This window comes from the organism of the source record quoted next (genome assembly GCF_019968955.1).
Source record: "MAG: Porospora cf. gigantea A chromosome Unknown PgA_NODE_112_length_37966_cov_346.768, whole genome shotgun sequence".
Classification (NCBI taxonomy): domain Eukaryota; phylum Apicomplexa; class Conoidasida; order Eugregarinorida; family Porosporidae; genus Porospora; species Porospora cf. gigantea A.
Genome location: NW_027151294.1, coordinates 1 through 27,975, shown reverse-complemented (window position 1 = coordinate 27,975; position 27,975 = coordinate 1). Strand labels below are relative to the sequence as shown.

The 27,975-nt window shown below is 53.7% G+C and overlaps 17 protein-coding genes across 33 annotated transcripts; 6 read left to right on the top strand and 11 right to left on the bottom strand.

Annotated features, from left to right (window-relative positions):
• Positions 1-16: 16 nt before the first annotated feature.
• On the top strand, positions 17-771 carry KVP18_003592 (uncharacterized protein; the record flags this gene model as incomplete). Of its 2 annotated transcripts, XM_067955455.1 has the most annotated exons (3): positions 17-82; positions 110-163; positions 193-771. In XM_067955455.1, 3 exons carry the CDS (start codon positions 17-19, stop codon positions 769-771), a joined length of 699 nt encoding a protein of 232 aa, XP_067813727.1.
• A 127-nt stretch (positions 772-898) lies between these two features.
• On the bottom strand, positions 899-1,387 carry KVP18_003571 (uncharacterized protein; the record flags this gene model as incomplete). Its single annotated transcript, XM_067955414.1, has 1 exon — positions 899-1,387. The coding sequence occupies one exon, from the start codon at positions 1,385-1,387 to the stop codon at positions 899-901; it is 489 nt and encodes a 162-aa protein (XP_067813686.1).
• A 96-nt stretch (positions 1,388-1,483) lies between these two features.
• KVP18_003574 (uncharacterized protein) lies at positions 1,484-3,019 on the bottom strand (the record flags this gene model as incomplete). 2 transcript variants are annotated; one of them, XM_067955421.1, is made up of 1 exon in its annotated part: positions 1,484-3,019. In XM_067955421.1, one exon carries the CDS (start codon positions 3,017-3,019, stop codon positions 1,484-1,486), a length of 1,536 nt encoding a protein of 511 aa, XP_067813693.1. The 2 variants fall into 2 exon arrangements, with proteins under 2 accessions (XP_067813693.1, XP_067813692.1); XM_067955420.1 differs by having other exon boundaries at positions 1,484-2,794.
• Positions 3,020-3,052: 33 nt separating this feature from the next.
• KVP18_003572 (uncharacterized protein) lies at positions 3,053-6,968 on the bottom strand (the record flags this gene model as incomplete). 3 transcript variants are annotated; one of them, XM_067955417.1, is made up of 4 exons in its annotated part: positions 3,053-5,320; positions 5,349-5,554; positions 5,589-5,972; positions 6,023-6,968. In XM_067955417.1, 4 exons carry the CDS (start codon positions 6,966-6,968, stop codon positions 3,053-3,055), a joined length of 3,804 nt encoding a protein of 1,267 aa, XP_067813689.1. The 3 variants fall into 3 exon arrangements, with proteins under 3 accessions (XP_067813689.1, XP_067813688.1, XP_067813687.1); XM_067955416.1 differs by lacking the exons at positions 5,349-5,554; positions 5,589-5,972; positions 6,023-6,968 and having other exon boundaries at positions 3,053-5,266; XM_067955415.1 differs by lacking the exons at positions 3,053-5,320; positions 5,349-5,554; positions 5,589-5,972 and having other exon boundaries at positions 6,003-6,968.
• A 214-nt stretch (positions 6,969-7,182) lies between these two features.
• KVP18_003582 (uncharacterized protein) lies at positions 7,183-7,365 on the top strand (the record flags this gene model as incomplete). The annotated part of the gene is made up of 1 exon (XM_067955437.1): positions 7,183-7,365. The coding sequence occupies one exon, from the start codon at positions 7,183-7,185 to the stop codon at positions 7,363-7,365; it is 183 nt and encodes a 60-aa protein (XP_067813709.1).
• A 75-nt stretch (positions 7,366-7,440) lies between these two features.
• Positions 7,441-7,786, bottom strand: KVP18_003580 (uncharacterized protein; the record flags this gene model as incomplete). Of its 2 annotated transcripts, XM_067955433.1 has the most annotated exons (2): positions 7,441-7,736; positions 7,765-7,786. In XM_067955433.1, the coding sequence occupies 2 exons, from the start codon at positions 7,784-7,786 to the stop codon at positions 7,441-7,443; spliced, it is 318 nt and encodes a 105-aa protein (XP_067813705.1). The 2 variants fall into 2 exon arrangements, with proteins under 2 accessions (XP_067813705.1, XP_067813704.1); XM_067955432.1 differs by lacking the exon at positions 7,765-7,786 and having other exon boundaries at positions 7,441-7,632.
• A 222-nt stretch (positions 7,787-8,008) lies between these two features.
• KVP18_003587 (uncharacterized protein) lies at positions 8,009-10,114 on the bottom strand (the record flags this gene model as incomplete). Its single annotated transcript, XM_067955447.1, has 1 exon — positions 8,009-10,114. One exon carries the CDS (start codon positions 10,112-10,114, stop codon positions 8,009-8,011), a length of 2,106 nt encoding a protein of 701 aa, XP_067813719.1.
• Positions 10,115-10,226: 112 nt separating this feature from the next.
• KVP18_003586 (uncharacterized protein) lies at positions 10,227-11,751 on the top strand (the record flags this gene model as incomplete). Of its 2 annotated transcripts, XM_067955445.1 has the most annotated exons (2): positions 10,227-11,338; positions 11,367-11,751. In XM_067955445.1, the coding sequence occupies 2 exons, from the start codon at positions 10,227-10,229 to the stop codon at positions 11,749-11,751; spliced, it is 1,497 nt and encodes a 498-aa protein (XP_067813717.1). The 2 variants fall into 2 exon arrangements, with proteins under 2 accessions (XP_067813717.1, XP_067813718.1); XM_067955446.1 differs by lacking the exon at positions 11,367-11,751 and having other exon boundaries at positions 10,227-11,342.
• A 2,196-nt stretch (positions 11,752-13,947) lies between these two features.
• KVP18_003579 (uncharacterized protein) lies at positions 13,948-15,123 on the bottom strand (the record flags this gene model as incomplete). 2 transcript variants are annotated; one of them, XM_067955431.1, is made up of 1 exon in its annotated part: positions 13,948-15,123. In XM_067955431.1, one exon carries the CDS (start codon positions 15,121-15,123, stop codon positions 13,948-13,950), a length of 1,176 nt encoding a protein of 391 aa, XP_067813703.1. The 2 variants fall into 2 exon arrangements, with proteins under 2 accessions (XP_067813703.1, XP_067813702.1); XM_067955430.1 differs by having other exon boundaries at positions 13,948-15,066.
• Positions 15,124-15,715: 592 nt separating this feature from the next.
• Positions 15,716-18,138, top strand: KVP18_003584 (uncharacterized protein; the record flags this gene model as incomplete). Of its 3 annotated transcripts, XM_067955441.1 has the most annotated exons (3): positions 15,716-16,280; positions 16,330-16,793; positions 16,822-18,138. In XM_067955441.1, the coding sequence occupies 3 exons, from the start codon at positions 15,716-15,718 to the stop codon at positions 18,136-18,138; spliced, it is 2,346 nt and encodes a 781-aa protein (XP_067813713.1). The 3 variants fall into 3 exon arrangements, with proteins under 3 accessions (XP_067813713.1, XP_067813712.1, XP_067813714.1); XM_067955440.1 differs by lacking the exons at positions 16,330-16,793; positions 16,822-18,138 and having other exon boundaries at positions 15,716-16,315; XM_067955442.1 differs by lacking the exons at positions 15,716-16,280; positions 16,330-16,793 and having other exon boundaries at positions 16,888-18,138.
• Positions 18,139-18,173: 35 nt separating this feature from the next.
• On the bottom strand, positions 18,174-18,704 carry KVP18_003577 (uncharacterized protein; the record flags this gene model as incomplete). Its single annotated transcript, XM_067955426.1, has 1 exon — positions 18,174-18,704. The coding sequence occupies one exon, from the start codon at positions 18,702-18,704 to the stop codon at positions 18,174-18,176; it is 531 nt and encodes a 176-aa protein (XP_067813698.1).
• A 418-nt stretch (positions 18,705-19,122) lies between these two features.
• On the bottom strand, positions 19,123-20,773 carry KVP18_003581 (uncharacterized protein; the record flags this gene model as incomplete). 3 transcript variants are annotated; one of them, XM_067955434.1, is made up of 3 exons in its annotated part: positions 20,065-20,190; positions 20,231-20,605; positions 20,702-20,773. In XM_067955434.1, the coding sequence occupies 3 exons, from the start codon at positions 20,771-20,773 to the stop codon at positions 20,065-20,067; spliced, it is 573 nt and encodes a 190-aa protein (XP_067813706.1). The 3 variants fall into 3 exon arrangements, with proteins under 3 accessions (XP_067813707.1, XP_067813708.1, XP_067813706.1); XM_067955435.1 differs by adding an exon at positions 19,123-19,246 and having other exon boundaries at positions 19,308-20,773; XM_067955436.1 differs by lacking the exons at positions 20,065-20,190; positions 20,231-20,605; positions 20,702-20,773 and adding exons at positions 19,123-19,246; positions 19,308-19,990.
• A 33-nt stretch (positions 20,774-20,806) lies between these two features.
• KVP18_005213 (uncharacterized protein) lies at positions 20,807-21,439 on the bottom strand (the record flags this gene model as incomplete). The annotated part of the gene is made up of 3 exons (XM_067949606.1): positions 20,807-21,008; positions 21,067-21,307; positions 21,391-21,439. 3 exons carry the CDS (start codon positions 21,437-21,439, stop codon positions 20,807-20,809), a joined length of 492 nt encoding a protein of 163 aa, XP_067813729.1.
• Positions 21,440-21,918: 479 nt separating this feature from the next.
• On the top strand, positions 21,919-23,450 carry KVP18_003575 (uncharacterized protein; the record flags this gene model as incomplete). 3 transcript variants are annotated; one of them, XM_067955424.1, is made up of 7 exons in its annotated part: positions 21,919-22,038; positions 22,070-22,335; positions 22,388-22,514; positions 22,606-22,697; positions 22,737-22,826; positions 22,885-23,200; positions 23,241-23,450. In XM_067955424.1, the coding sequence occupies 7 exons, from the start codon at positions 21,919-21,921 to the stop codon at positions 23,448-23,450; spliced, it is 1,221 nt and encodes a 406-aa protein (XP_067813696.1). The 3 variants fall into 3 exon arrangements, with proteins under 3 accessions (XP_067813696.1, XP_067813695.1, XP_067813694.1); XM_067955423.1 differs by lacking the exons at positions 22,388-22,514; positions 22,606-22,697; positions 22,737-22,826; positions 22,885-23,200; positions 23,241-23,450 and having other exon boundaries at positions 22,097-22,342; XM_067955422.1 differs by lacking the exons at positions 21,919-22,038; positions 22,070-22,335; positions 22,388-22,514; positions 22,606-22,697 and having other exon boundaries at positions 22,783-22,826; positions 22,885-23,284.
• Positions 23,451-23,508: 58 nt separating this feature from the next.
• Positions 23,509-23,872, bottom strand: KVP18_003576 (uncharacterized protein; the record flags this gene model as incomplete). The annotated part of the gene is made up of 2 exons (XM_067955425.1): positions 23,509-23,636; positions 23,674-23,872. 2 exons carry the CDS (start codon positions 23,870-23,872, stop codon positions 23,509-23,511), a joined length of 327 nt encoding a protein of 108 aa, XP_067813697.1.
• A 265-nt stretch (positions 23,873-24,137) lies between these two features.
• KVP18_003578 (uncharacterized protein) lies at positions 24,138-25,718 on the top strand (the record flags this gene model as incomplete). 3 transcript variants are annotated; one of them, XM_067955429.1, is made up of 2 exons in its annotated part: positions 24,138-24,809; positions 24,981-25,718. In XM_067955429.1, the coding sequence occupies 2 exons, from the start codon at positions 24,138-24,140 to the stop codon at positions 25,716-25,718; spliced, it is 1,410 nt and encodes a 469-aa protein (XP_067813701.1). The 3 variants fall into 3 exon arrangements, with proteins under 3 accessions (XP_067813701.1, XP_067813700.1, XP_067813699.1); XM_067955428.1 differs by lacking the exon at positions 24,981-25,718 and having other exon boundaries at positions 24,138-24,941; XM_067955427.1 differs by lacking the exon at positions 24,138-24,809 and having other exon boundaries at positions 25,221-25,718.
• A 954-nt stretch (positions 25,719-26,672) lies between these two features.
• KVP18_003573 (uncharacterized protein) lies at positions 26,673-27,736 on the bottom strand (the record flags this gene model as incomplete). 2 transcript variants are annotated; one of them, XM_067955418.1, is made up of 3 exons in its annotated part: positions 26,673-26,926; positions 26,967-27,240; positions 27,278-27,497. In XM_067955418.1, coding segments are annotated over 3 exons (748 nt in total), but the record flags the coding sequence as incomplete, so codon positions are not given. The 2 variants fall into 2 exon arrangements, with proteins under 2 accessions (XP_067813690.1, XP_067813691.1); XM_067955419.1 differs by adding an exon at positions 27,582-27,736 and having other exon boundaries at positions 26,920-27,240.
• Positions 27,737-27,975: the final 239 nt, after the last annotated feature.

Below are 27,975 nucleotides of genomic sequence, written 5' to 3'. Positions count from 1 at the left end.
TCCAATTATTGGCACCATGGCGAAGAAGAAGACATATGACAAGAAACTGAACCGCAAAGCCTTCCCAGCGTTGTTCATAAACGTAGGCCCTGCTTGTCCCTGCATACAGTTTTTCGGAGCTCTATTGGTCATGGCGGGCGCCTTCACTGATACATGGCTCTACGTAGGTGATAGAGGGAGGAAGGCACTCAGAACACACCAGGATTGTCCTTTTATCCGGCGGCAAGACGGTGGGGGCTCCTTACCGTGACTGGTAAGGTGGAGCAGTCTCTGTTCAACCTGGACCGAGTCGCCTGCCTCATCCAAGCCGAGATGTCCCTCGGAGTAACGTGCAACACCCCTCTCTGCGACTGGTATGCCTCGAAGTGCTCAGGTTACCGACTGCTTATGATCGGCTCGTACATTACCCTCTTCCTCTTGATCCTGGCCTTGATCGTGAACTTCGCAGCCAATCTTTGCCTTTTGCGGAACAAAGCCAAGGCACTACATACTGGGTGCTCGGCGAACTTCTTAGCCTGCTTCTTGGTGATAGGCGCCGTGGCCGTCTACATTTCCATCGCGCAGGCGTGCTTTCAGATCATCAACGGTACTGGCTACTACCCTGCCCCTCAACCTAGTATGAGTCTCTACATGGTCGTCATCGGCGCCTTCCTGTGGTTCATGAGTTCGTGTGTGGCCCGCTCCATCGCTAGAAGAGCGATCAAGGAACTTCATTTCATCGAAGACGCCGAGTACGAGTACAAGAAGCTAAAGCTAGAAGCGCGCGTATGACTGCACAAAAACTGAAACCTATCAAAACATTCCTTCGTTAATCCACTTCATAGAAATGTTACAAAGCCTTGCATCTTCCAAACCGTTAGAATCACTTCATTGAGACGAACTTCGCTTCGTCGAAACGTTACAAAGTCTTGAAAGCATGGCACATAGTGGTAACCAGCAAGATAATGACACCAGCATGCTGGAGCTTGGCCATGTTCGAGTGCCTCAGTCTGGGGTCTCCTGACTGGTACCCCGACACATATGCAGCCCGTCCGACAATCCACACTAAACCGGATACAGAGGACAACATAGGGGCCCACAACCCAGCGAGCACCAGAAGAGTGAGCACCAGCGGAAGCGCCTCAAGAGTGTTCTGATGGGCTCTCTGGAAGCAGTTGAACGTGGTCACCTCATCATTAGTTAGCATCAGTTCGGAGAGGTCCGTCTCGGTCGTACCGCACTGCACCCCCACACCTCTGTAGGTGGCGCCTTTGATGGCGTACATCTCAGGGTAGCGGAGTCCGTACTTTTTCCTGGCCATGCCAACCTGGATCGAGGTCCACTGCGTGCTCAGTAGAATGAGGACGGCCACGATAATAACGATGCCGAAATGCGAAGGGATTTCCATGACCGACAGACAGAATGAGCGATTTCCGAGGAGTCATGGAGGTTTGCGGGGCGAGAGGACATCGTACTTTGTGGGGCGAAGCGATCTATGCTAGTTCTATGACAAGGAGGCTGTAAATGGGCGAGTTGTCGACGTCATTACGTCAGGCTTGCAAATCGTGATCTGGTTCTCTGGAAGGAACAGGGCTGCTGTACCACCAAATCCGCTGTACGTCACGACCACTTGGTCACTCCACATCATCAGTAGCCACTCAATAACGGTGGTGCCCAAAACGGGATCTGTGCCATTCGCCGCCGAGTCGTTGTGGAGCAGCTTGTAGTCGGGCTGGGACACCGGCAGCACATTGGCGTCTGCAACGACTTGGTCCTTCAGTTCTTGGCTGTCAGAAAACACCAGTACAGGGCCGCGCTTGGAAGCAATGCACCTACGTAGCGCTGCGGCCGATAACGGATTCCGCTTGTCATGGTGCCCCGGGTGCCAGGTCTGGCCATCACCCGCTCTGTAGTGCAACGAAGTGATCTCGCCTATTGCGGGCACCAGATCGTCGCGACAAAACCTGAGGAATGCTAAGGCACTGACCTGCTGGGCCGTATCAGCCTCTAGGGCCAACAAATCCACCCGCATCTTTAGCGTGTGTGACAGCGTGGTGGCTTCTGACAAAGAGTCAACGAATGGACTTAAAGGATGGTGGTCCGCTAGCCCCTCCACAATGCGCCGCACGATCGCTGATCTTTGTATCGGCTCCATCTGCTCCAATGCGTCCTTCAAACCGCGTTGGAAGTCGCTGTAAGATTCAGGTTTCCAGTCGGCGTCTGCGAAGTCTACTAAAAATACGGTGCGGGCGACTGTGCGTTCCAGCATTTCAATTGCGTGCCGAGTCAGCGCGAACAGACTGAACACTGCGTCGCGCTGATCGTGGAAGTCACTCCACTGGGCCCTCCCGGACCGGATGTTGTATGCCATTTCGTACCCTTTGGTGACATAGCCGTACATAAACCAAAACGGGGACCTGAAGTACGGTGCGAAGTAGTTGTCGGGCTGCTGAGCTGTGATGATGCGGCGCGTTCCCAATACGGGGTTCTGTAGCACGCCTTCGAGGTCACCGCGGAGTACCTGCTCTCCCCTCCGGGAGAGGTAGTAGTCCAGCCAGTCGCGTGGAGGCCTGCGGCCCAACGTCCGCGGCTGCTTCTCGAGGGACTTGTTAAGCATTACACTCCTCGGCTTAACCAATGACGTCGAGAGGTCTAGCTGCGTGACATTCCAGGGATTGTTCCGATCTCGGGGAATGAACCAGTTCGTAATGAACTGGTCTGGGCTGTCAATAAGGAACAGGCGTCCTGTTTCCTCTGCCGCCGCCTTCGTCTGGGTGAGGCCACCAATGTTGTCCCCCCAGCCGTACCGGGGCATGAAGCTGAAAATAAACAAAGGAGGGCCGGACGTATGCGTACTCGCACGAGTTTCAGGATTTTCATAGGTACTCTGGGGCACGGAACCGATGCTGTGCTCGCCACGGAGGACAAGTCCCATGCCACGAAAAGCTTCAAACGGGTGACTTATCGATTTGGGAATGGCGAGTAGCAGGCAAAAGCACAATGCCACAGCGCCGACGAGCAGTGGTAAAAGGCCAAACATATGCTACTTTTGGAACTAATTGAATTACACCGATCACTCTGAGTAGAGAAACTTCTTATAACCGCTTTCAGTCTGGTGCTTCCGACGTCGGTAGAAGTCCGGCGTGCCAACTACCATCTGCGGCATGACGGGCATCCAAACCACTTGGAAGCTCTCATCCACAGGAGGCATATGGTACTGTGGAAGGGATTGCCTTGTGGGATCGGAGCAGTTCTGAGGGGAGTCGGACCTGCTGCGTACCGCGCTCCTCCGATCGTGACGTTTGTGTTTCCGTCTACTCTTGCGTGAAGGATTAACGCCCCACATCGGCGGAATGTAGGTTTGAGACGTAGACTGCGCGTGAACCTGAGGATGCACATAACCGAGCGGAGGCGCGTGCAGGTAGGCCAACGCGTTCACAGAAGGCTGCGCATGAGGAGAATTTCCCTGTGAGTGCCTCCTGGAACCCTGAGCGTTGATCTGAGGCTGCCTATGAAGCTGCGCATGGACTTGGGGCTGCCTATGAAGCTGCGCATTGACTTGAGGCTGCCTATGAAGCTGCGCATTGACTTGAGGCTGCGCATTGATTTGAGGCTGCGCATTGACTTGAGGCTGCCTATAAGGCTCCCGATAAGACTGCCTATGAGGTGTCCTCAAGCCAGATGGCCGGTCTCGGTCAGGTTGCTCGTTGGGATGACTGACGCCAGACTCTCGCACCTCTGGAGTCTCTGCGGGTTCCCACGCCGACCCGAACTGCGGCCTGTCGTAAACAATGTTGGTCTTCGCAGCAACTGCCTTGCTACCTCTCCGTTTCGGGCGCGCTCTCGACTCTGACCGTAGAAGTTCTCTGGCAGCAGCCGCCTCCGCCTTAAGCTTAGCTCGCTCGGCGTCTGTTTCCTCGCACAGTTTGCGCCTCTCCGCCTCCGCGTGGACCTGAAGAGCTTTTTGTTTTCTTCTGTGGGACTCCGTCTCTTTCTGTAGGGCCTTACGCTCTTGCTCAAATGTAGCCCGTTCATTTTTTAGTTCTTCCAGTCCCTCTCTCAGCTCCCTCAACAATAATTTAACCTCATCGTCCCTCTCGTGAGTAGCTCTCGAAGCCGCGTGAGCCTTAGGACGCTTGCAATTCCTTCCCACAGCCTCATTCGACTCGCATGCCATTCTGGCGAAATGCCGACTGTTCCTTCGTGGTTCCACCGATTCTACGGAGACCGACCTCTTCAACGGCGCAGTCTTCTCCCATGGCCGCACCTTCCATCGAAGAGATTTTTTCTTCAGACGCTCCACCAATATAGCGGTGGACTCAGGGTCACTGGTCTCCACAGCTGGCGTTTTCCTCTCGCTACAAATGGCCAGTAGCTGCAGTTTGCTAAGGAGGACCCCTCCTGCGGGGCCCACGTCCTGAGCAAGAGTCGCCGCCTCCTCGTAAGCAACGACCGTGGGGTCGTCTGTACCATACAACAAGGCAATCCAGGGGAGGTACTGGTCGGCCAGGTCGAGAAACAAGTCCAAAGCACCCGTCTTGAGCGTGGCTCGCATGAGTGTTGAGGCCCACGGCACCGCGTCGAGCATCCCTCCTGTGGGACTAGTTGCAACTACGAACTGCAAGTACGTCTCGCCGTGCTCCAGGGCCTTGTTTAAAGCTTCCGAGCTGAGGTCTCCGCCGTTTATGCTCGCTACGTAGTATCGGCTCCGTAAGTAATGTGACGCGGCGGTCAGCCAGTGGAACGGGCCGAACACCTGGTAGGCCGTTTGCGCCAGGTATGTCAAGTACTGAGTCCACTGCTGAGCCGATGGGCGACAAAATCCTTGGTTCAGTTTGTGGAAGAGCTGTGTGAGTGTCGTCTCAATCGAAACCGGCACCATCTTCTCGGGGAACTTCGATTCGCAGGCAGTACATAGCCATCCTGTACCTACATGCACAACGAACGGGGCCTTTTCACTTGGGCCATGCTCGGCGCATCGACACTTAGGACACCAGGCACGCCTTGTTTCGTCAACTGGGCCGACACACCGACTACAGTAGCAGAACGCTAGTCTGTTCTGTATAAGTCGGACTCGCCGCTCAAGCGTGGAGGCGTAGAGCTGGTCGATGATTCCTAGGGTGATCGCCTCGCCTTCTCGAATGCTTCGGAGGGCCACCAGTTCCAATCTCCCGGTGTGGTTTCTGCAGTAGGCGTTAGGTTCACAGGAATGCGCAGCGAAACTACCGGTGGGAAACAGCGCCCACATGTCCGGTCGGCCTCGAGCGGCTACAGCACGAGCCTTCATTAAAGACGCGAACCACACGAATCCAGGGAAATGTTGGTGATCCGCATTCACAATCTGTGTCAAACCTTAGGGACGTTCTCACAGTTTGGAGCTGCTCCTGCTCCTGAGCCTGAAGACTCCCCACAACGGGAGGGAGCGAGCTCATCCACTCAAGTTGCTCATTAGAAAGGGAAACGAACTGTTCGTACAGGCCGGCCAACGATGTGGAGCATTCGACAATGGGGTCCTCAGTGAGTAACAAGCTGTTAGCAGAGATGCTGCGTGAGAACTGTGCTTTAAACTCACGATCTGCTTGCGACGAGCCTCACCATTTCTCCCTTACGATCTACACGGCAGCAGTCGTCAAGGCGTTGGGCTCGGGCGAGAGGCAAGACAGTGGTCCTTCTGGTAGGTTTGATTGCCACGACAGGCTTAGAGGTCTTGGGTGAAGGCGCTGCTACGGCTGACTGCCTTCTTCCTGACGCACGACTGACGGCGGCCCGCGGAGGTAACGGATTTTTGAACGTCTTCTGACAGTTGCTCGGGCCAGTCTCCTTGCTAGCCATCTCGTGTTGATGATCATTCGTCGTGCCACCGGTGTTCCTGCGGCGTGGATCAAAGGAGGCAGCGTCGAAGTCGGGGCCCAGTGGACTGGGGTTGAAACAGCGAGGGCCTGCCATTGTATTCACCAAATTCCAATCAGAACACGTGTCTAGGCCCGCAAGGCCTGCAACACAGACTACTCGTGTACTCGTCGCTAGGCACATTCAAACTCACATCGTAAAAGATTTGGACATTGCTTGTTCAAACGCCTCCGTCTCTTGTTTTCTTCAGGAGGTGAGCTGTGGCCTTCGCTTTCTGCCTGAGACTTTCGAAGGTGGGTTTTAAAGGTGATTCCTCGTAAACTGGGAGGAAACCAGGCCACTGGAGGTAAATCTGAAGAGGTGCTGACCTCTAGAGTTCTCAAGTTCTTCGGAAGCCGCACCACCGTCAGATCCACGTTCGTTAAGCTAACGTGTCGGACGCTTTGGGACATGATGGGCAATCGGGACGCGATGACGTCGTTAAGCAGGCAGCTAACCAGCCTCGGCGGAAACACGTAGATCTCCATTCGGCATCGTACAAGCCGCAGATGAAGGATGTGCTCCGGCAAAGAGCGCACGCAAAAGCAGTCTCGAAGTTCCAGAATTTTGAGGTTCCGAGGCAAGTTGCACGCCTGGACATTGATATCATTCCAGATGCCAGCGCGGGCATCAGCACTCTGACTCAGACACAGATACTGCAATCTGGACGGCAACATGATCAAATCATTCATAACGCGAAGGTGGGCCTCAACGTGGGTGATGTAGGGAGGCAGAGGCACATCCAGGTCTCCAAGCGAGAGTCGTTGCAGCACTAGGCGCTTCAGTCGGTGGTGGTTCCACGGAAGGCTCTCCAAGCCAGTCAGGCTGCGCACCTCCACTCGTTCTATGTGCTCAGGAATGGAGGTGGGCCCGTCGACAACCATGGCTCGGCACAGGTGCCGCTTCTCTGAAGGCACCCTATCAAGATTGCAGTAGCTGTAGCAGGGGTAGGTCCTCAGGTGCTGCTCTAACTGCTTATTCACTTGCCTGACGGTGTTCAGTGTTCGACATCGCTCGTTAATATTTTCCGGGAAGGAGCGAGAGTTGTCGATGAAGCTGAGGATCTGCCTCACATTGCCCTGCGACAGGCGGTGAAGCATCGTATAATTGACCGTTTTTCGTTCAAATGACTCGATATTCGTTTCATGTCGAGTAACCACACTCTGCTGACACTAGGTCACTGCGTGGTGCCGTATTGAACACATTTCACTGGTACTTGACACTGAAGGATGGTTTCGGAGAAGTAGCTGCGCTTCTTCTTACGTCGAAGACAACGCAGTTTAACTAATAATTCCCAATTCCTCCCTCTATTTCATGAAACGATCTCGCTCCCGAAAGCCGCCCAGTCCACTATTGAGACCTGGACTGGACAGGCCCTCAAGAATAAGTCTCGATCTCGTCCATCTGGACAAGCTTAGCATGCTGATCGACGAAACGGTGCAGGAGGGAGCCGTGAAGGCCGAGCCTTCGCCCAAGCCTGAGGTGAAGACGCCGTAGCGTGTACCAACGTCGATCCCTCATCAGTGCAATACCTGGCGTTTTGTTTGGATCAACCAGTGAGGTTTGTTTGTATCAACCAGTGAGGTTGGCGGCCTCGGCCACAGCAGCCTGTGCCGTAGTCTGCGGCAAACCCAAGTAGTTCCGGTGGAAGTACAGTTCAAGGGCCGATGGGTCTAGAAAGGCCACGCCGCCTGCTTGAGGCGCGCGGGTCTCGTTCGCCTCTCGAGCCCGAACGAGGGAGTGCTCCACACAGTCTTCAATCATATTCTCCACCAGCCACGCCGAGAACTCGAGGACCTGAATGCGCAGGCGCTGCTCGTTCCGCTCTCTCCAAGCGGAATGGAACTTTTGAATCACCTTGTAGGTGGCTGCATGTCTCACGCCGAAGGCCCTCACGTGGGGGGCCGCCTTGGCTCATGCGCTTATTCGGCTGAATTGCCAAAATAATGCGATCCCCTCGCAGGTGTGAGATGTGATATCGTCCAAGCGCGGTTATATGATACGGGCAGGAAGCACAAGCATGACGCGCGCCTCAAATCTGTATTACGCGTGCCTCAAATCTGCAGACTGAATGGGAGAGATCGTATGCAGATGTTGCAATGTTGAGCGTTATGATATCACGAATGATACGGTTCCGAGATCAGCCTCCAATGGAGAAAATCGACCGCAGGTCAGGCACTGTCCAGTGCTTTCGCGAGGTGAGTCCCTCTAGGGCGTCGAGTGTCGCCTTCGCGTCACCCATTCTACAAAGAATCGTGATATCACTTTTGGCTTCCTTAAGCCACATCTCCAACTGGCAAATGTTTGCTTGAAGATCAGAGGCAAGTTCAGCCATTCGTCTGAGCGTTGTGATTTCGGGGGTTGCGTCAATGTCCGGCACACCTGCCAGAGCAGCCGCTGCCCTCGCCAGGTCAGTTTTGTAGGCAGTGACGGCCGGCATCACCTCTTGGTAGTACATTGTCACCAGCAAACCCACCTCGATTGATACGCGAGTCCAGTAGGTCTCCTGCAAGATGGCTCGCCGCGCGGTCAGCTCTCGGGTATTGAATATGGTTAGGCGATCCACCAACAATGTGTGTGAGGCGGGCAGAAGCAGCTGGTCGAAGGCTTCAAGAGAATTGCGGAATGAGGGCAGCCCCCTCTTCCAGGCCTCACTCGCCCATTCCTCGGTGTAGTTGTCGCCTTCGAAGCAGACAGCCATGTGCTCCATCAGAAAGTCAGACAGAACGCCCTTCACATTCTCCTCAACACTGCAGTCCACTTCTTTCAGCGCCACTGCCATGTCTGCGCATGCCTCGGCCACAGCGGCATTCATGATGGTGACTGGGAACGCTGGTGACTGGTTGGAACCGACTGCGCGAAATTCAAACTTGTTTCCAGTGAATGCAAAGGGGGACGTACGATTCCGATCGGAGAGTTCGGGCGTGTACTCGGGAATAGTCTGCACCTCCAGCGCCTTGCCAGATGCGGACACGTACACTTGCTTGGGAGCGGGAGCCGGAGGTGGGTCTACAGCACCTCCAGCACTCACGGCCTTTATGACTCCATACAGGTAGTCGCCCAGGAACACAGATATGATTCCTGGTGGCGCCTCGTGGCTGCCCAGCCGTTGGTCGTTGGTTTGGCTGCCCACACTGGCCCGCAGGAGCCCTCCGTGCCGGTGAACGCCAACTATCACTGCGGTCATGCATAGTAGGAAAGGGATGTTGTTCTGGGGTTCATCACCAGGTTCCAGGAGGTTTTTGCCGGTGGAAGTGCACACCGACCAGTTGCAGTGCTTTCCGGATCCGTTCACACCGTCGAATGGTTTCTCATGAAAGAGGCAGAGCAACCCCTGTTGCTTCGCAGTCGACTTTAGCACGTCCATTGTGAGCAGGTTGTGATCTACTGCTACTACTGCGTCCTCGAAAATCGGGGCAATCTCAAACTGACACGGCGCCACCTCGTTGTGCCTGGTTTTGGAGGGTATACCAAGGGCCCAAAGCTCCCTCTCGGCGTCACCTATGACCTTGAGTACTCGCGACGGAATCGATCCGAAGTAATGATCGCTCAACTGCTGGTGTTTGCAGGGGAGGCGACCGAAAAGGCAACGGCCAGACTGTTGCAAGTCAACACGTCCGGCTCCGGCCTCCTCGTCCACCAGAAAGAACTCTTGTTCTGTGCCAAGGGACACCTTGACGTGGTCGACGTCAAAGTGACCTAGCAGATGAAGACACTCGGTAAGGTGCTTCGACAGACCCGTAATGGATCGTAGGAGGAAGGTCTTCTCATCCAACGCGTCTCCAGTGAAAGCGATGAAGATCGAGGGGATATACAAGACGGATTCCTCGCCACGCTTGCGAATGAAAAACGGCGACGCAGTGTCCCAGATCGAGTACCCGCGTGCTTCAAACGTCGCTCGCATCCCTCCGGACGGAAAGCTGGAAGCATCCGGCTCAGCCTGGACGAGCTCCTTGCCTGAAAACCGGTCCATGGGCTGACCGTTTTGAATCTCGAGGAAGGCGTCGTGTTTCTCAGCCGTAGTGCCTGTCAAGGGCTGGAACCAGTGCGTGTAGTGGTTGGCGCCTTCGCCAATCGCCCAGAGCTTCACAGCATGGGCGATCCTATCCGCGATTGATTTGGAGAGAGCAAACCGTCCTGCCCTCTGGGCTTCGAATGTGGCGATGTCGCCCTTACTCAAGTAGCGAGTGAGCTGCACATCACCAAACACTTGCTGACCGAAGGATCTCACGGCAGCGGAGGACATAACTGTGTATTTTGAGAGCGCAATATGGAATGAGTAATGTGTGAAGATGATATGAAGGGGTCTAGTTGCAGAGTGTTTCGGACTTCAATTCAGACGTTATTCAGAAATTTCGATGCTGCAGAGCATCCTCGGCGTACAAACAACCCGACAACACACCACAGTTGCGGAATACACGAGCTACGAAGCAGTACACACCCCTACAGCTCGAGGACTGACATCCGTGGCGGTGGCACCCAAGCCTGTATCCAAATCCAGAAAGCGTTGGCGACTGGTTCGTTTTCACCCTACCAACGCTTCCAAGGTTTTCTACCTGGCACACTGGGAATCGGACCCGCCTGATGACACACCTCCGCCTTCCCGACAGTCCACGGCCTTCAGCCAGCTACCCTTGAGCTCGCGGGAGCCACCAGCGACAAGCTGGTCACACCAGGTGGACATTCCGCAAATAGATGCCAGTCTGTGGCAGCAGATCAACTCGAAGATCGAGAATCTGCCGGATCAGGCGCCGTGGACGTTCGAGGAAACTCGCTACCTGTTCCACCTTTGCAGACTATTCTCTCTTCGGTTCTTTGTGATTGCCGACCGCTACTCATTTCGCCCAGGATTTTGCGAGATGACAGGCCATACTTACCTTGGAAATCAGACAACCAGAGCGATCGTGAGACCCGTGGAAGCTATCAAGAGCCACTTCTATCAGACTGCTGCTGAGCTGGTAACCAAAATATTCGACGGTCGGAAGCAGCTGCTGCGTGGTCTCCCAAACGAAAACTCTAAGAAGAAAGAACTGGAGGCCCAGATGAACAGCCAGCCCTTTTTGAAGGTTAAGTACGACCCCGTAGCGGACCGGCAACGAAAAGCCGCGCTAAGTCGCCAGCGGAAACAGAACGTCTCGGACGTGCTGCAGTTCGAGGAAACCCGTCTCCTGCACCTCATTAAGCTCCGGGAGAAAATCTTGGGCGAGAAGGCTCCTCGCAAGAAGCGGAAGACCGATGACGCGGCCACGTCATCGGAGTTCATACCAGTCTCGATCATCAGGCCAGAGATCTGCAGACTTCCCGGCCCAAGCTTGGCCTCCAATACCTTTCACGTGTGGAAAGGTGGCCTCGTGCACAAAAAAGTGGAGGCTGCCATAGATATCGCGCTAAAGGAGCTCGCTCAGAACCACAACGGACCTGAGGACTGGACACCTGTTTCCATGACAGCGCCGGCGGTGGACGCCTATTGGTGAGGACGACGTGGGGTGTGGACGCAGCGCGCTACGGCTTGACGTTGGGTTGCTGATCAACCTACGACGTAATGTGGAGAGTCTCACGAAAGAAGTGGCTGAGTGGGAGCAGAAGCTGAATTTTCTGCAGGAGTCAATGACGGACGACTCCAAGGTTTTCGCTACACCCAGACGACCGAAACACCCTCCTGCTAGGTCTGTGACGAGTCCCAGACCAACTGCACACGTGAAGATGGGGCGAGACACAACTAAGCCGCCATCTATCTACCCAAAGCTGGGACCTGTGAAGGTACCCTTCCCTGCGCCGCCGCCAAGCCACCCAGGGCCTCAACCCGCGCCGAAATTCTCCCCGCCGAGAACCAAGCAATCACTGCCCAAACCTGGAGGCATGTATCGTGGACCTCCCATGTGAGGCGTTCGTAGCCGTCGGTTTCAATCACAGATAAGTCTCAATGTAATCATGTATGTAACGCCATGCGCTTGGAAACGCTCTTGTCCTCCGCATTCCAGGGAAGCTCTCGTTTCAGAGTTGTTGCCTGGGTTGTTGTTGAAGCTGTTGCCTGGGTAGTTGTTGAAGGTGTTGAACGTGTTGCCTGCGGAGTTGTTGAAGGTGTTGCCCGCGGAGTTGTTGAAGCTGTTGCCTGCGGAGTTGTTAAAGCTGTTGCCCGCGGAACTAAAGATAGATTAGCAAGCTTCATGATTGCCTCCATAGACACCCCCTCCATGACCTTCACGTAGCTTTTGCAGACATCGTCACATTCGGCCCACTCCCGATCTGTGAGCCCACATGGGTTAGTCGGGTGCGCTCTTTCACCGAGGTTGAGATGCACATTGAGAAATGATGACGGCATTTCGGGTATCCAGGATGCACCCAGCCTTCGCGGCGTTGACGTCCTCGATTGTCGTTGTGGCTGCGGGTTGGGAGCCCGGCGTTGAAGGGGAGGCGCGGTTGATTGGGACTGACGTGAGGCTGGTCGAGCGGTTGGAGGCCGCTGGAGCGATCTCTGTCGCTGGCCTTGCACGAGCGCCGACAAATGCAGCATATCTGCCGCCATATCTGCCGCTTGAGCTGGCGTCCTGCTTGTAGGAGGACGACCACGACCACGATGGGGAATCGCAGACTGAGGGCGTGGAGTCTGGCTGGATGCTGTTTCTTTGTTGCGGAGCGGGTAACGGTTTGTCGCCGCAAGCCGCACAGAGTCTGCCTGTTCATGCTGTGGACTTTGCGGTTGCGGAGACGTGGGACTAATGAGCTGGTTGAGCAGAGGCAGCTGATCAGGCGAAAACTGCGTAGATCCTGCCTGTTCATGCTGTCGAGGCGAAAACTGCGTAGATCCTGCCTGTTCATGCTGTCGACTTGGAGGGCCCGGAGACAGCTGACTTTCAGAGCGCGGAGACAGCTGACTTTGAGGGCGCGGAGACAGCTGACTTTGAGGTCGCGGAGACAGCTGATTTTGAGGGCGCGGAGACAGCTGATTTTGAGGGCGCGGAGACAGCTGTCTTTGAGGGCGCGGAGACAGCTGGCGGGGGAAAGGTGAAAGCTGCATCAACTCAGAGACGTCATGACCACGAGATGGTAGGACCCTCGTTTTCTGAGAGGAGATCACTGCCACGCGGTTCAACATCTCCTGAGTATGGATCCAACCGACGCGTGAATGGTTTGGAAGGCTGTTGATCTCGGAGGGGGTGAATTCCTGAAGCTGGAAGTAAGGGTCGCTTGTGGGACTGCCGCTAGAATCCCAAAACTGGGCAGGCACAGTGATCTTCTGGCCCCCCGCAACAGAAGAGTGTGTATTGAGGTGCCTTTCAAGAGAGACGAGGTTGGTGAAGCTCGCGGCGCAAGAGAGACATTGGTATACTTGGACGATCAGACTGTTCCCCGAGCGGCTTCGCGACACTGTCAGGCCTTCGGTGCACTCCTCGGTATGGAGGATCGAGGCGTAGTCCCGAGGGACCGTGAAGTCCGCCACATCGACCACCAACTGGTTGTCCGTGCGGTTTGTGCACGTTTTCATATGAGTTATAACAGTCGCCAATCGGAGAGTGAATCGGGAACGAAGGGGGTCCACAGCGGCACACCAGAAGCAACGGTATAGGTGCTTGGCTTCCTCATGGGGCTCGTCCTCCATGGTGACGCTGGTGTAACCGCTTGTGGTGCTCGTAGGAGACGCTAGTGGGGATGCACATGCGAATGTCGGTTCAATAAGAGTAGGCGTCTTTGATTGAAAAGCTCTTGCTATACCGTCACCAAGTATGTACTGAATATCCGAATCCTCCTTGGTGAGATGCAACATGCTTGCGACGAGCAGCGTCATAGCGCCTCTGGGCTCACAATGTTCAACAATCATGGACAATTCGCTAAATAAAATAAGGATGCGATTGTGATCTTAGCGGTAAACCCCATTAAATCAAGTAACTTCGAGATGATTCTTATGCCATCTTTAGGGGTTACTGGGAAACCGAAGTCTTCGGATTCTGGGGGGAGTATATGCAGAAGCACGAAACTTAAAGAGATTGATGGAAGCGTACCACCAGAAGTGGATCGTGGTAGAGCTCCGCCAGCTCCCAGAGATATGATAGAATGCACAAATATCAAGAGAATTATGAGTCATAAACCTGTAAGAAGGCGGCTTCGAGCGACTTCCAGGAACTTCACGGCCTCCTGGTATGCCTTCGTGAGGTTGCCTTCCGTCTTTTCGACGAAAGCGGCACCGTCGAAAAGATGTATTGTGGGGCGCCCGGTCTTCATATCAACCCAGGCGGCAGGCCAACTGCTCTGGACTCCTATTCGAAACTTGTCCTCGTCTAGAACTGGATAGAAGAGCATCAGGTAGGTAGCCGACACTGCCATCGCCGATTTCAACGTATCTTCACTGGGAGGGACGATCGTCTCTCTGAATATCATCCCGTCGTAAACCAGGACGGAGAAGCTACCATTTACGGAGCAGACGGCACAGAGAGGGAGTTCGGGGTTTTTTTTTACGGCAGCGAGCGCGGCCGTGCGGCCCAGCAATGGGGTATGTCGCTTCCCCAGTTGAGTTATCCATTCGTCAAGAGGTATGTCGCTGGGGGTGTTCCCCTTCAGAACCTCAGTCTCGTTGCTCAGTGCATTCGTCATTGCTGTGTCATGGGCTACAGCAGAGGCAGACGCGTCTGGCATAGTGACGTCCTGTGAGATCCCTGCTGTGTAACTGGCCTCGTTAGGCATAGTAACGTCCTTCGCGTTGGATAGATCCAGCGGAGTTTGTTCTCGGAACCAAGTTGTGATGAATTCAGGCTCCGACGCGGCGTCTGCGGAGGTCTCAAATTGCGGCCGGAATGCCACCTTTAGTCCAGGAAACGTACCGCTGGGCGATTTGACATGGTGCCCCGTGGAGCGGCTATGATCCTGCAGAGATTCGAACTGTGGGGTGCTGTAATAGCAGGTACCGCATCGAAAGAGCTCTACGACGAAGGATCGAGCCGCGTCGAGAAAGACGTCACAGTCCTGCTCAGCTTCTGCAGGGCGAGCCTCGATATCCAGGGGCTGTATGGCCGGCATCGTGAACGGAGCCGCAGAGATGTGCACATGGCTTTCGGGAAGTTTGCATTGAAGTTGGTGAGCCAACATCCGCGACGAACTGACAGAGAAGTGGTCCTGACAGCTTGCACAGCGGTAGAGTTTGTGCTGGACGGGAGTAAGCGACGGCTCGTCAGTCCACACCAAGGGCAACGCGCTCGGGAACATGGTACTGGCAGCCAAGACCGAGTGGCGGCGGAGATGGGGACATGAATGACAGAGCATCTTTATGAGTTAATTTCGGCGAATTCATTGATGATCTCGGCGATACGTCACATTTCGGTAGGCGTTTGGTGCTATCATGCCCATTGTCATGGAGCCTCCAATTTGAGCAGTGAAGAGTTGCATAAACTGTGGACGTCAAGCTGTTTGTGTGGCACAAGCCCCATAATCATGCCCCATAGTTATCTACATGGCATTGAGCCTGCGAAATAAGACCACGCAATCGTGGTCCTCAGTTAGGAAAACACCGATTGCAGGTCACATTCGAAGATGACACGTACAATGACATCAGACAGGCGCAGTACTTTAAGGACGAGGGGGTGGCGGTGAAGATATGACAGAGCATCTTTATGAGTTAATTTCGGCGAATTCATTCATGATCTCGGCGATACGTCACATTTCGGTAGGCGTTTGGTGCTATCATGCCCATTGTCATGGAGCGTCCAATTTGAGCAGTGAAGAGTTGCATAAACTGTGGACGTCAAGCTGTTTGTGTGGCACAAGCCCCATAATCATGCCCCATAGTTATCTACATGGCACTGAGCCTGCGAAATAAGACCACGCAATCGTTGTCCTCAGTTAGGAAAACACCGATATGCAGGTCACATTCGAAGATGACACGTACAATGACATCAGACAGGCGCAGTGCTTCAAGGACGAGGGGGTGGCGGTGAAGATACCGAATCCGAAGCTACTGAGGCAGCGAACGACGCGATCTTCATTCCTTGAGACACCAACTTCCGTCCTTGAGACACGAACTTCCGTCATGAATACTCTCGAGTCGGACTCCGAGTCATCCACCGTCAGCTGGGTCCCAGCAGGCCGCAAGTCTATTTACGAAGAAGACATGTCCGTCGAGCTAGCTAGTCAGGAGCTGAAGCGAGCGATTACCATCTATCTCAAGGCGAAAAAGAAGAGGCGTGCTGATGAAGCATCGGACTGTGAGTATTTAGGTGACGTAGGCGAGAAGCCGTCCGGACTACGCCTTCCGAGAATCGCCAACTGCGTGGCAGTGGTCTTCCGGAATATTAGCGTGCACGCTGACGTTACTCAGGGAGTATGCTGCAAGAATTCGACCACTACCACAACTATTCTGAATGGCGTCTCTGGATCTCTTATGCCCTACCGGCTCACGGCAATAATGGGAGCTTCAGGGGCAGGTAAGAGCACTTTGCTGAATGGTAGGCTAGTTTAAGGATCTCCACACAGTGCTCTCCAAAAAGCTACAGCGTAATGTGGACGGCTTCGTGTACTACAATCAGGTGAATGTGACGCGTGATGAAGCGCTTTCCTGCTCGAGGTTCGTACAGCAGGAAGATATTTTTTATCCCCATCTCTCTGCATACGAGCACCTTTTGGCACAAACGTCGTTCCGTATGCCTGGCGTCGCAAAAGAACACCGAACCTCGCGGGTGAGAGAGCTCATCTCCCAGCTGGGTCTACAAAAAGTTTTTGCGAGTCGCATTGGACAGAACACGTCGGGGCTCTCTGGCGGTGAGCGTAAGCGCCTCTCTTTGGCATCCGAGATGGTCACGAGTCCACCGGTCATATTCGCGGACGAACCGACGACCGGGTTGGACTCGGGGATGGCGGAGATCGTTATACAGAAGCTCAAGGACCTTGCAGATAGAGGGCACTGCGTGGCCTGCACGATCCACCAACCTTCCTCCAACGTGAGACGTCTATGGTGTTATTAGGCAGCTCTTCCAAAAGTTTGATGACCTCATTCTGCTGGCAGATGGCCATATTTTGTATGCGGGTGACACTATGGGCGTCATACCCTGGTTTTCCGAGAAGTTTGGGCTGAACTGCCCCCGCACAGCCAACCCCGCAGACTTCATAATCCGCGTGACCGGCATCTCCGACAACCTTGACCGACAGGCGAAACTGGACCAACTGGCGAGGTGGGCGTCCACCTGGCTCGACGAGGGCGAGAGATTTCAGGCGCGTTGGTATGCAGGGGAGCGTGACGAGTTTTTTGACCGGATGAGGAAGCACTTTTTTGATAACGCCCTCGAGATGGGTGCTACAGAGGACACCATGCAGCTGCTGGAGGAGCGGTGGGGACGCTTGATGCGTGATATAATGGTGGAGCCTGCAACTAGCAACGTTGACGGTGACGAGGACTTCGAGGTCAAGCTGGACCCCGAGGCAGTCAAAGGCCGCGTCAAGCGTGCAGGAATCTGGAGCCAATTGCGGATCATGACCAGTCGATGCTGGAAGGAGAACATGCGCAACCCAGCCACCTTCACTGCTCGCGTAGTGCAAACCGTAATCGCAGCCGTACTAATGGGCATGTTCATTCCAGGGCTCACATGGGGACTAGTGGACTCCTACACCAAGGTTGGATGCGCGCAAATGCTAATGGTGCAACAGTGCATGTCGAACGCAATGGGGCTCGCATCCGTGTTCGCCAAGGACCAACCCGTTGTATTGCGGGAGCACGAAGAGCAGGTGGCCAACGGCGGCCTGTTCATGTTCTCCAAGATACTAGCCGACTGGCCTAGTCAACTCATCATCCCGTTTCTCTTCAACGCAATCGTCTACCTAATGGTCAGGCTGGACTCCGTAGCGGACATCGACACCCTGCTACTAACAGGCTGCACTCTCATCCTTGCTGCGAACGCGGCGCTGTCCATTGGCTACCTTTCGGCGGCCGTGGCGCCGTCGGTTGAGCTTGCCATGGGACTCACGGTCACGCTTATCGTGCCGATGTTGTACTTTTCCGGCTTTGCTCGAGACCTCAGCACGCTGCCTCCGTTCACTCAGTGGCTGCAGTACATTTCGGTATTCAAGTGGGGTATGATAGCCTACACCAAAGTACTCTTCACAGATGAGTATGTTGAGACTGCGTCTGGGGCTATCGATGGCGAGGACTTCCTAGAACTGCTGCACATCAATGTCTCTGAGTTTTGGATTGCTCTGATTGTGCTCGGTGCGATGTTTATGGGGTTCAGGATCCTCGGCATTGTGGTCTACGGCGCGGTACTGAGCCGACGAAAAGAAGCATCGATGTGAGTGGCCAGCATAATATGTACTCCAAACATTGGCGTTCACATTCTGTTTGTGGCCAGCACCTCTCCACACTCGATGATAGTTACACGCTTTAGCGTCTTTCCGTTCCCGTCCGGCGATCCACATGCGTCCACAGCCTCCACAACATGCATCCCCTCGACAACATGTCCAAAGGCCACGTAGTGACCGTCCAACCACGCGCACTTAGCAGTGGTGATAAAGAACTGCGAGCCGTTAGTGTTCGGGCCCACATTGGCCATGGACAACACTCCCGCAGTCCTGTGCCTCAGCCGGAAGGTCTCGTCAGGGAATGACGCACCGTACACACTTTTACTTCCTGTACCGTTGTGGCACAGAAAGTCACCGGACTGGATCACAAACCCCGGCACCACTCTGTGGAAAAGACACCCCTGGTATCCGAAGCCCTGCTGGTGAGTGCAGAGCTGCCGAAAATTCTCGGCTGTCTTGGGAGCGATGTCTGACCGTAGCTCAAGCACTACCCGACCGGCGGGAACGTCGTCGATCGATATCTCGAGGTAGCATCGGGGTCGAGAATCAGAGGGCGTCATCAGATTTGTCACATTTCGTGGTGTGTTGCATATCAAGAAATCCTAGCCGCAGTTGGAATTCCCAACGGTACCGGCAATAAAAAATTCGCCGGAGGTATGTTTACGACTGAGAAGATATTTGTTGGCAACCTGGCTCGCGAAGCAGCTGAGGCAGATGTTAGGGCCTACTTCAGTAAGTTTGGCGAAGTGACGGCTTGCGTTGTCATGATGAACCGCGACGGCAGCAATAGAGGCTTCGCGTTCTGTGAATTCTTGGACAGTCGGGTGGTCAGAAATATTTTGGTTGACTGGGAGTCGCACTACATACACGGACAGGTGAGATGCTGTCTCCGCCATCGATAATTTTCCCCAGTGGGTCGAAGTAAAGAAGGCGGCGCCCGAGAATGACCTTCGCAAAATCACACGTGTACGGAGGCGCTCACGAATCTTTGCAGCGGGGAAAGAGCGAGCGATTGGGAAGGAAGGGTTCCAGGTCGGACGCGACCCGACAGTCAGTGCCAGCAAACATCGGGTTCTCAGTCACGAAGACGGTGGTGCAGTGCCTGGGAAAATATGAAGCTCAGAAGCAACCTTAACAATTAATTACCCGAAAAGGAAACTCACTTTTGCCCTCCGGTGGATTCATTGGGCGTCGCACGCCACCGATGGGTATTGGCACTGGAGTAGATTCGAGCGCCAAACAATACGGGGGCGTGCGAGTCGAAGAAAAGATGCGTACCTAAGGCAAGGTAAGGTAGATTAGATCTCGGGGGGGGGTCTGTCGCCGCACATACGCCCGTCGTCAGGACTGAAGGCATCTGAGGCGCGTCGTACGTGTAACTAGACAGCTCCGGGATCTCCTGAAAAAATGTTGCCTGGTGAGCCTCCTGGAAGGCATCTGGCATCGAGAAATCATACGGAACGTAGTCTTCAAGATCGATAACGTTGTTGACGTTTCCGTTCCCGTCCTCCGCCAGAGGAAGTTGTGGATCGTACTTCCAAGCCCCGTCCACGATAAACTTATACAGGTGACGGCCCATGGGAAGTTCCTCCACAGCAGTGAATGCTCCTCCCATTTTGGTAAGCTTCACCTTCTCGGAAGTGGACCAGTCGTTGAAGGAGCCAGTCACGAACACCTCATGGCCCCCATGGTTCCAGTTAAAAACGCAAGCCACAAAGTCGGAACTGTTGGTAGGCGTTGGAGAGTCCTCCGCAGTCTTCAGCTCCAGTGGCGCCCATGGAGGAGGTCCGAGTCCCCAAACTGAGCTCGTATTCAAACAGAGACGCCGCGTCTTAGACAGAGCCATCTCAATTATCCGTGAATTAAAAATGAGAGCGACATATCTTTCAGCGCGAAGCCAGCGATCAAAAATACAGCAGACTACAACAGCCTGTCCCGATGTGCCCGAAGGGCGACTTCTTCGAGTGCGCGGGCCAATAGTGCTAGCTCGTTGTGGTGCTTCAGCTCTTGCGTCTTGAGGGACGCCTTGAGATTCGAATTGGCCCTCTGGGAACACCATTTGTTGCCATCCATAAGATACACCTACCGTCAGCCGGTAGACTAGCTTGTCTGAGTGGTCACCAAAAGCCTGTCTTTGTAGCATTTGGTTCTGGGCCTTGAGTATCACTGCCTCCTCTGCTCCAGCACGAGGCAGTCTGTCCTCCCACAACGACTCCACGGAGCTGTCTGTCTCATGAGTTACTGTCCCCGCCTGAAAGGTCGGGCTAACTCTCGTCTCAGACGCCCAAGGTCGTTCAGCTCCGGTCTGGTTTCCCTGTATTATCTGCCGGAGCTTATCGCAGTTCGCCTGCACCACCACCATCTCGGACTGCAGCAGGGCTCTGTCCTGCTCCTCAGCAGATAGCTCTTGCAATTGGCGATGGGTGGTGCACCGGAGATCTCGAATTTCTGCCCTGAGACTCTGAAAAGTGAATGTGGACGTCAAATAATAATAATAATAATCACAACGGAATAAACCATTTATTGGAATAAGCATTTCTGACGCTCTTGTTTTTACCGCAATGACCTTCTCCTTTTGCTGCAACTCGATCTCCAGCTTCTCGACTTCCTGCGCGTTTTTCTCAGCCATTTGACGTCGTCGGTCACTAATGTGGCTGGAAATTTATTTTTGCTTATCCTGCACAGCTCCCAACCTGAGTCTTTCAATTTCGGCCTTTGCGGCCCGCAACTCGGCTAGCTCCGACATGTTAGCACTTCTGTCCTTAGGGCGGTCCCTGGCGCTCAACAGGTACTCGCTGCTACTGTCGGCATCGGTATATTGGCGGAGAAGGAGTTGGATTTCGGTCTGCAGACGTACTGGAAGCCTGCGAGAACTAAATTGACTCAAGACATAAATCGGAGTCAAATAAATTGCGCTCTCACGAAAGAATTTTATCGACCAGTCTCGCTTCTCCATCATCCTGACACCGCGAAAACAACACGTGCGCCACCACGAGGAATTCCGCGACATCTGTGCACCTTGAGAGCGGTACAGATTGCAAATCCTTTGCTGCAGCGGCCAGCAGCATTGAAATGCTCGTCGTTTTCGGCAGAGGTGCCGATAGGAGGGGCTGCAAAAGCGACCGCACCGTGCCCAGGTCACGCAGCGAGTCTGGAGAGAGGGCTGGGATGCGTCAGGCTGACGTGTCTAGCACTGAACGGATAGACAGAGTTCACACGTCCTGATGTCTGTAGGAATACACTCACAGGGGTCAATAAGGCGGAGGAACGCTGCAACGCAATCCGGAGTCACCATATTTGGGAATTCGCACAGCAAGGGAACGGCAACGATTATCTGTGGAATAAACGATGCCCTACATATCCGTACACACACAGCACACACATGCTCACGAGTGCACAAATACGAAAATCGCCATTATGTCGACGATCTGGTCCAGTGTTCGTGGAATGGGCAATGTGAGTCAGAGGATGGGCGAAGGGTCTATCACTGGATATTATGTTTTGTAGATTAAAGCGTTGGTGCAAGGATGCCAGAAATGAATGTCGATTTTCGCTTATTCAATTCTGTTTTATTTTCAAGTATTTAAGGAATGATTTTTTTTAGGCGCTCCTGGAGAGCGAATCAAACGAGGAGTCCACAGAAGATTTCAAAGCACGCCAAGTAGCAGCGAAGGGCAAAGACGCCGCTATCGGAATAAGTGAGGAGAAGGACGGGGGCCGCTCCCCACACTAATTGTTTCACTCTTTCTAGGCAAAAAACTTGCTGGTGGCTTCATGGCGGCCTATCGCTGGATTGAGGAGGAAGAACAGGAGTTTGGGGGGTTGAAGGCGTCGCCGGAGGACATCGAGGGTCTTCCGTTGCAGGAGGAAGTCGAGGATACGAATTGGGAAAAGGTAGACTTTATTTGTTATTCGATTTAATTAGTTATTGGTTTTAATTACTCACGCCCAGTTGCTGAACGACATGCGTTCCCGCTACGAATCTGATGTACGTGACCTCGAAGAGCAGCTTGGTTTGTCCGAGACCCGCTACCAGCAGCTATTTGAGCGGCATGAAAGGGTTCAGCAGTCATTTCTGCAAGTGGCAAGCGAAGGATCACGTGATCAGGAAGCCGTGGAGATAAGTAGGAATCTGCAATCAGAGTTGACAAGGGTTCAGATTGAGAACGTGCAGATGAAAGAGCGAGAAAGGTATTGATTTATCCTCCTGATAATCTTACTAACAAAGCACAATCCTTTTCAGAGAGTTGGAGGAGTCGTTACAGTCGACGAAAGTTCTTCTAAAAGTGGCAGAAACTCGCTCTACCCAGCTGGCGCAATGTGTGGAACGGCTGGCAGACGTCGAGGAGGACAATGACGCCCAAACAATCGTAAGCGAATATTTATTATGGTTTTTTATCATATTAAATCTATGTTCTCCAATATTTGTTCTTGTTTTTTAACCGTATTAAATCTCTACAGACAATCGTTGACCTGCAGAAAAAAGTACACTCGCTCAGCCTTTCGCAAGTTGAACTGGTCGCCATCAAGGAAGATAACGCCAGACTCCAGAAGTGAGTATGGAAAATTGCGACGCGACACATTTTTTCCAGAGCACTGTCAGAGGCCGATCGCAGCGTGCGACGTGCAACCAACAACATGGCCGCGTTACAATCCATGAACAATGACGCCGCCAGCAAAATGTACAGGAAACGGAATTCAAATCTTTTTTCTGCATTCCGTCCATTAACTTTTTCGCAGGCGGGCTGATTTCGTCCAGTTCGAGAGCGAGGTCGCCGCATCGAGATCTCGGGCAGAGGAGCTACACAGAGAGAATATCCGGCTGCAGGCTGAGAATGCTGTCCTCAACGAACGTTGCGCCGATTTCGAAACCCTACGTGAAGAGGTCCGTATTTACTCAATAGGCACGCTTGCGCCTCTCTGCTCTAACCCTTCCCAGTGCGAGCGCCTCACAAAGGTTAATGAGGACCTCTCCAATGGGATGACCAGCCTTCTACATCGGCTACACCGTGTCAACTTCGACGAGTACTTGGACATTGGATCCTTCAGAGCCCAGGTGAGTTTCACAGATCATTTGATCTCTGAACTGCTTCCAGCTCTTGTCATTCTACACGAACCTCAAAATGGAGAGCGACGATGAGAAGTCCAAAGCGACGGCGAAGTACGGCCTGGTCGGTCTTTTAGGCCTCACGGAGGACGACGCCCATAAGTTCTTCGGGATTAACTTCCAACAGGTAAATCTATCAGAGCTGCTGTCATCAGCAGAAAGAACAGCGGCTGTCCCGAAAATTCATCAACTTCCTTGAGACGGAAATCGACGAATGAGGACTACCTAGACTGATGACCGAGTTGTGGCGTCTATATTTATACACTATTGGCACAAGATATCGGCTGGAAAAAGATAAGTCGGAGTGGAACCTTTGACTTACACAACTTGCAGTTTCCGTTCAGAGAGAACAGAATGGAGGCCGCCTGAATAACAGCTTGGCAGTCTGGAACATATGAGAGGCCCCTACAGCTTCCACCTACCGTCAGGCACCTGAACGTCGTTTGAAGCTGTTGGCACGGGTCTGATGGTGGGTATAGGCGTTGGGTCGTCGTTCTGGGCGGACCCAGATGTGCACATGATCTCGTAGGTGGCTTGCAGATCCGGACAGACAACCTCAAGCGTCCCGAAGTCGAACGCACAAAGCGAGGGCACTATGAGGGTCAGGCTGAGTAGTCTCATCATATTATGTGGGATATACAGTGTGGAGACACGAATGTCTGAAGCTCTGCAGTCTAAAAAATATGGATGCGATCTATCAGCATTCCGACGTTGAGAAGCCTCTACAATCCGTCGAAGACGTGTGACGTCCCGTACGGGGCCGTCCCGAACGGTGCTGGCTGTCCCCAACGGACAGCAAGGTACGTTGACGGACCTCAGAGGTTGGCAGAGATCCTGCCCTCTTTGGGATGCGTGTGTGTACGAATTTCCGAATACCTGAATTGTGATGTTTGCACGGGAATGGTCTCACCTGCAGGAAGACCGGATCTCGGAACCCTCCATGTCTGATCCCGAAGAGCAGGAGGACGAGACGACGCCAGCCGTCTTCATCGCCAAACAACGAGAATTGGCACAGAAAAGCCCTGCGTTGTCCCAAGCGGGTCTAGACCGTCTAGAGTCCGACCGCGGCGCTGGTCACACACCCCTTTTAAGATTCCAATTGATGTGGCTGGCGCTTATGATCCTGGCGATCATCAGCGGCGTCCTAGTGAATTCAGGTGTCATCCGAGCTGTTCATCTGCCGCGGTTACGAAGCATCGCTTCGGCCCCCCAACCCCTCTCCTCTCTCGCGGAGGTGAAACGGGAATGGACTGATGGCCAGTGGACCGTCACCAGTCTCGATAGACAGCTGGAGGGCGTGCCTTACGTCGTGAGCGTCCATGACTGGCACCGCAGCGACGCCGTGCTGCAGGCGCGACCGTTGCTGGGTCGCTGTAGAGAGCTGAGCGGTGACAGAGCCCCCCTCCTGTGTGTAAACCGCGGTCGGGTCGCGTCCTACGCATACGCTTCAGCACCCACATCCGTCATAGAAACGCCTCGAATCATCAACCCGAACCAGCTGCTAGAGTCAGAAGAGTCCTTAATGCTCACTGCAGGAACGGATGTGCTGTGCCAACAGGTAATTATTCCGCCACCGATCACTAATTTCTTCCAGAGTTTGGCAGAGAACATCCTGAATCCATTGTTGCACATTTTTTCATTTTTGCAGATGACACACGGGACCTTTTTGCAGGTATTGAAGATCTCGTAGATGAACTAATATTCTTGGGTGTACCTTAATCCGTTCTAGGTCCGACTCGGAACTGTTGACCCCGAGACCTCCATTCGCTGGACATCCACTACTGTTAATGGAAACCCCCTCCTTCTGAAGCATGTTCCAGGACACGACACGACTCATCTCACGTCTTTGACTGATATCTTCACCGGCAGTCTGGGGCTTGTCACCCCCTGCTACCCTGCGCGGCACCTCCTGTACTGGATCTCGTCAGAGAAGTTCTGGACACTGCTCGTCAGCCTTTGGGTCCTGCATATGGTGGCCAGCCCTCCAGTGACCTTGGTGCACGTACCACGCCTGCTCTGCCACCTGCTCATTGGGCTCTACCGGTACCTGATCTTATACCTCCTCCTTGGCCACCTGGAGTCCTGGTTCCAAACTGGCTTCGACTTCAGTGACCACATCGTCATCTTCTGCATGGCCGCGCTCGTGATGTCGTTGGAATTCGTAGCAGTGGTTCGCAGCTACCGGCAGCTGAAGTGGACCCTCTACATCGACGACCGCAAGTCACCCTCCACGTTTGACGCGCTGCGGTTGTGGGCATTCCGCGTAGTGCTGACTGTGTTGCTTGCAGCGTGCGTCTCATTGTGCGTGCTCACCTTCTACACCGCGGCGTTCTTCCACACCGTTAGCGAGGTGTGGGTTGGCCTAGGAGTTGGCCTCTTGGGCATATTCGGTGTCTTCTGGGGTCTTTTGCTGGGCAACGTCTTCAGCTTGGAGAAAATCGGAATCTTAAGGCTGCGACGCATCTAGAAGGAGGATGTCATCGGCCTCCGTGACACATTTGCCGTTCATTTGCCATTCAATGCTGCCTTTTCCTACCGTCTTCGTGGCTCTACTGCAGACTGCGGTCCAGGCGGACTACTTCGTTCAGTATGATGCCGCTAGCAGCTGTCTTAACGGTCAGGTGCTGGATGGTGATTCAATGAACGTGTCTACCGTAGAAGTAATGAAACTCGCATCCTGACAACAGGCCGCAAGGGAGCAGTGCGACCGTTCAAACGACTGCCAAGCCTTCATTTGGCACTACCAGGCAGACTCCACAGTCGGGAATCTGCTGAAACTGTGTCCTGCTGCAGACGCGCTCAGTAGCGAGCCTACAAAAGGCTGGGTTCAAGGCACCAAGGCGAACAACTGTGGGCCTTCTGATAAAACGACATCAGTGATCACCGACAATTTCGCGCTGCACGTGAACAGCCACGCAGTCTGTCGGCAGGATATTCTCAGCGAGGAGGTGGATTCTGTGGACGCGGCTAGGCAGCGATGCGCCGAGTTAGGATGCACAGTCTTCAACATTAACGCAAATTTTGGAAACCAAAAAGTGAGGTCTGGGCTGTGAATAACACCAGAAACCGTCGACGGCGCCTCGGTCAGCTATCTACTGCAAAGGCACAAAGCAGGTGACATTCGCGTCAGTATATGATCGTTAGGTCGTACCTCGGTCAGGATGGTTATCTTACACTGCCAAAGACGTGGGGCAGCCAATTCCAGCTCGTTCTCTCAGAGCTCCATGCTGTAAGCTGCTCTACAGTTTCGTATCTTTCTGCACTCTTTCACGATTTTAAACAGCCGAAAACGGGGCAATAATTCCCGACAACTACAACGAGTACCTTCTGCCAGGAGAGATCGCCTCTGAGAAAAAGTACGCCCAGGCGGCAGCTATGGCGTCGAAGAAGAATACGACGAAGTCCTAGGTCGCTCGGTGACTCATTGGCTGAACCAGCGAGACATTCGTTGGACTAATGACAGCCGAGATGGAGGCGGCCTAAGGTACATTGCCAGCACTGCGCCGGTGTAGTCGACTCCATGGATGGTATAGTATTTCTGAAAAGTGTCAAGAAGTATAAATGTTCGACCTACAGGGATGGTGTTAATGAAGTCGAATCCGTGTTTCTTGTAGAACCGGACTGCGGCGGCGTTGTAATCGATCACGTGCAGGTATATGGCGTAAACTTCACCTTCTGAAACAGCCAGTGATACAACAGAAATCCAGTAACCTACCAGTCTTTAACAATTGTATTGCTTTCTGCACCAGCAACGAAGCTAAGCCTCGTCGACGGAAGGTTTCCGAAACCCCGAGCGTCAATATGTAACTGAGCTTTTTAGAGCACTGAACTGGGGAGCCGAACGTCTTAATGGGGTCTGCCACGTACTCGCCGTGCCGCCATAGAACGTCCACAGAATGGGCGACACCTATGAGAAAGCCGTCGCGAGCTAGAGTGACGATGCCCACTAGGAGTTCGGGGGGCAGGCCGTATAGAGGTCTGCGTAGTAACTGGAGAATGGTGAGAGAATATGTTGTGTGCACCTACCTCTTCCAGCCTCTCCGTCGGCAGCCACAGCCCCAGAGCGGCCACGCCAGGAGTGATGCCCACCGCGGCGTCGTAGAAGGTGGAGTCATACTCCAGAGGGAAAAGTTCCCTATGGAGGTCCAAAACCTGCATTCCATCCTCAGCTGTGGGAGGACGGAACAGGAGGTGAGGCAGGCACAGGTCGACGCACGAAGTAGGGACCACCTGATTGACCAGAGATCTGGAAACAATAGATTCGAAATAATGAATAATAGCTAGAGAGGCGTTGTATATATTTATGATTAATATGTCCTGCCATTCTCACCGCAGTGCAAACGCAGTGTCACCTGGCACCAATGCGGAGCTGGAGTTGAGTGGGCCATGATGGGGCAAGGGCGGCAACTCGGTGGGCCTCTCTGGCTGCATATTTGAGAATTTCCCGCCCTGTAGTGAATATGGCAGCTTGGAGCTGTGCGACATCGAATGTGTGACTATGAAACAGTTTTATCTCTTGTAGCTGTGCCTCTGTCCGAAGATTACACACGCCCCACACCCATAGAATGATCATTAAAGCCCTGCACCAAAATGCAAATGCGTTTCCTTTGTCTTGTCACAATTTGCCTTGCCACAGACGCAGTTGAGGACCTGCAGCTTGCCGATGACGCCAGAAAACCGTTCAACCTGTCGCCCTTCGACTCAGTGTGGAGCCCGTGCTCCGA